The sequence below is a fragment of the Oncorhynchus keta genome, chromosome 10 (assembly GCF_023373465.1).
Source record: "Oncorhynchus keta strain PuntledgeMale-10-30-2019 chromosome 10, Oket_V2, whole genome shotgun sequence".
NCBI classification, from domain to species: domain Eukaryota; kingdom Metazoa; phylum Chordata; class Actinopteri; order Salmoniformes; family Salmonidae; genus Oncorhynchus; species Oncorhynchus keta.
The window spans coordinates 13,852,326-13,854,218 of NC_068430.1; the positions used below are offsets into that span (position 1 = coordinate 13,852,326).

General features: G+C 56.4%; 1 protein-coding gene across 1 annotated transcript; it reads left to right on the plus strand.

Annotated features, from left to right (window-relative positions):
* Nucleotides 1-344: 344 nt before the first annotated feature.
* Nucleotides 345-1,427, plus strand: LOC127932614 (translation initiation factor IF-2-like). The gene is made up of 2 exons (XM_052528634.1): nt 345-398; nt 489-1,427. Exons 1-2 carry the CDS (start codon nt 345-347, stop codon nt 1,425-1,427), a joined length of 993 nt encoding a protein of 330 aa, XP_052384594.1.
* Nucleotides 1,428-1,893: the final 466 nt, after the last annotated feature.

Sequence of the window (1,893 nt, forward strand, 5' to 3'; positions counted from 1 at the left end):
TGTGTGTGAGTGTGTGTGTGTGTGTCTGCTGAGTGAGTTGACGTAAGTGTGGGGTCAGGGTTCAACTCACAGGGGATCAATTCCAGAACCCCCATATCCAACACCAAGGAAGGGTTGTCATGGTGCCGGTTGTTGATCAGGAAAATCAAGAACCTCCAGGCCTCCTCTCCTCTGGCTGTGGGGAGTCTTCATCTCACTGCATTCATTTATTTTTCTTCTTTATTTCTCGGATAATTAAAGTGTAATGTTTTATAGAATTAATGTAAACTCAAATGTCCTGTTCAGGTCCAGTCAGGTGTCTTTTCCAGCACTAGTTCTGATCTGATGTGGCTAATGGGGCCCAGATGTGGGCATGCCTAGCCAAACTCCCCACAGCTAAAGGAGAGGAGGCCTTGAGGGTAAAACTCTACCCCTAACTTCCCAAAGCCAGAGGAGAGGAGGCCTGGAGGGTCTAAAGTCCTGACTCACCACAGCCGAACTCCCCACAGTCAGAGAAGACGCCTGGAGGGTCCAAGCCTGATTCACCACAGCCTAACTCCCCACAGTCAGAGAAGACGCCTGGAGGGTCCAAGCCTGACTCACCACAGCCTAACTCCCCACAGTCAGAGAAGACGCCTGGAGGGTCCAAGCCTGATTCACCACAGCCTAACTCCCCACAGTCAGAGAAGACGCCTGGAGGGTCCAAGCCTGATTCACCACAGCCTAACTCCCCACAGTCAGAGAAGACGCCTGGAGGGTCCAAGCCTGACTCACCACAGCCTAACTCCCCACAGTCAGAGAAGACGCCTGGAGGGTTCAAGCCTGACTCCCTACAGCCAGAGGGGAGGAGGACTGGAGGGTCCATGCCTGACTCACCACAGTCAGAGAAGACGCCTGGAGGGTTCAAGCCTGACTCCCTACAGCCAGAGGAGAGGAGGACTGGAGGGTCCATGCCTGACTTCCCACAGTCAGAGAAGACGCCTGGAGGGTTCAAGCCTGACTCCCTACAGCCAGAGGAGAGGAGGACTGGAGGGTCCATGCCTGACTCACCACAGTCAGAGAAGACGCCTGGAGGGTTCAAGCCTGACTCCCTACAGCCAGAGGAGAGGAGGACTGGAGGGTCCATGCCTGACTCCCCACAGTCAGAGAAGACGCCTGGAGAGTTCAGGCCTAACTCCCCAAAACCAGAGGAGAGGACACCTGGAGGGTGCAAGCCTAACTCCCCACTGTCAGAGGAGAGGCGGCCTGGGGGGTACAAGCCTACCCCTAACTTGCCAAAACCAGAGGAGAGGACACCTGGAGGGTCCAAGCCTGACTCCCCACAGCCAGAGGACAGGAGGCCAGGAGGGTCCAAGCCTGACTCACCACAGTCAGAGGAGAGGCGGCCTGGGGGGTACAAGCCTGACTCCCTACAGCCAGAGGAGAGGAGGCCAGGAGGGTTCCTCTGACTGGTGGCTGCAAATGGAGAAAGACCGCTTCCTCTTCTTCCAGACTCCCCCACACAGCCTTCCCTAACTCCACCACGCAGCCTTCCCTAACTCCACCACGCAGCCTTCCCTAACTCCCCCACGCAGCCTTCCATAACTACCTCACACAGCTTCCCCGAACTACCCCACACATCCTTCCCTAACTCCCTACACAGCCTTCCCTAACTCCCCACACAGCCTTCCCTAACTCTCCTACACAGCCTTCCGTAACTCCCCTACACAGCCTTCCCTAACTCCACCACACAGCCTTCCCTAACTCCACCACACAGCCTTCCCTAACTCCCCTACACAGCCTTCCCGAACTCCCCTACACAGCCTTCCCTAACTCCACCACACAGCCTTCCCTAACTCCACCACACAGCCTTCCCTATCTCCACCACACAGCCTTCCCTAACTCCACCACACAGCCTTCCCTAACTCCCCTACA

What these genes read in the sequence shown, in the direction of transcription:
- LOC127932614 (XM_052528634.1), top strand. Translation starts at nt 345, where the DNA reads ATGTGGGCATGCCTAGCCAAACTCCCCACAGCTAAAGGAGAGGAGGCC. An exon ending in AAGGAGAGGAGGCCTTGAGG is followed by an intron (nt 399 to 488) that starts GTAAAACTCTAC and finishes AACTCCCCACAG; the next exon opens with TCAGAGAAGACGCCTGGAGG.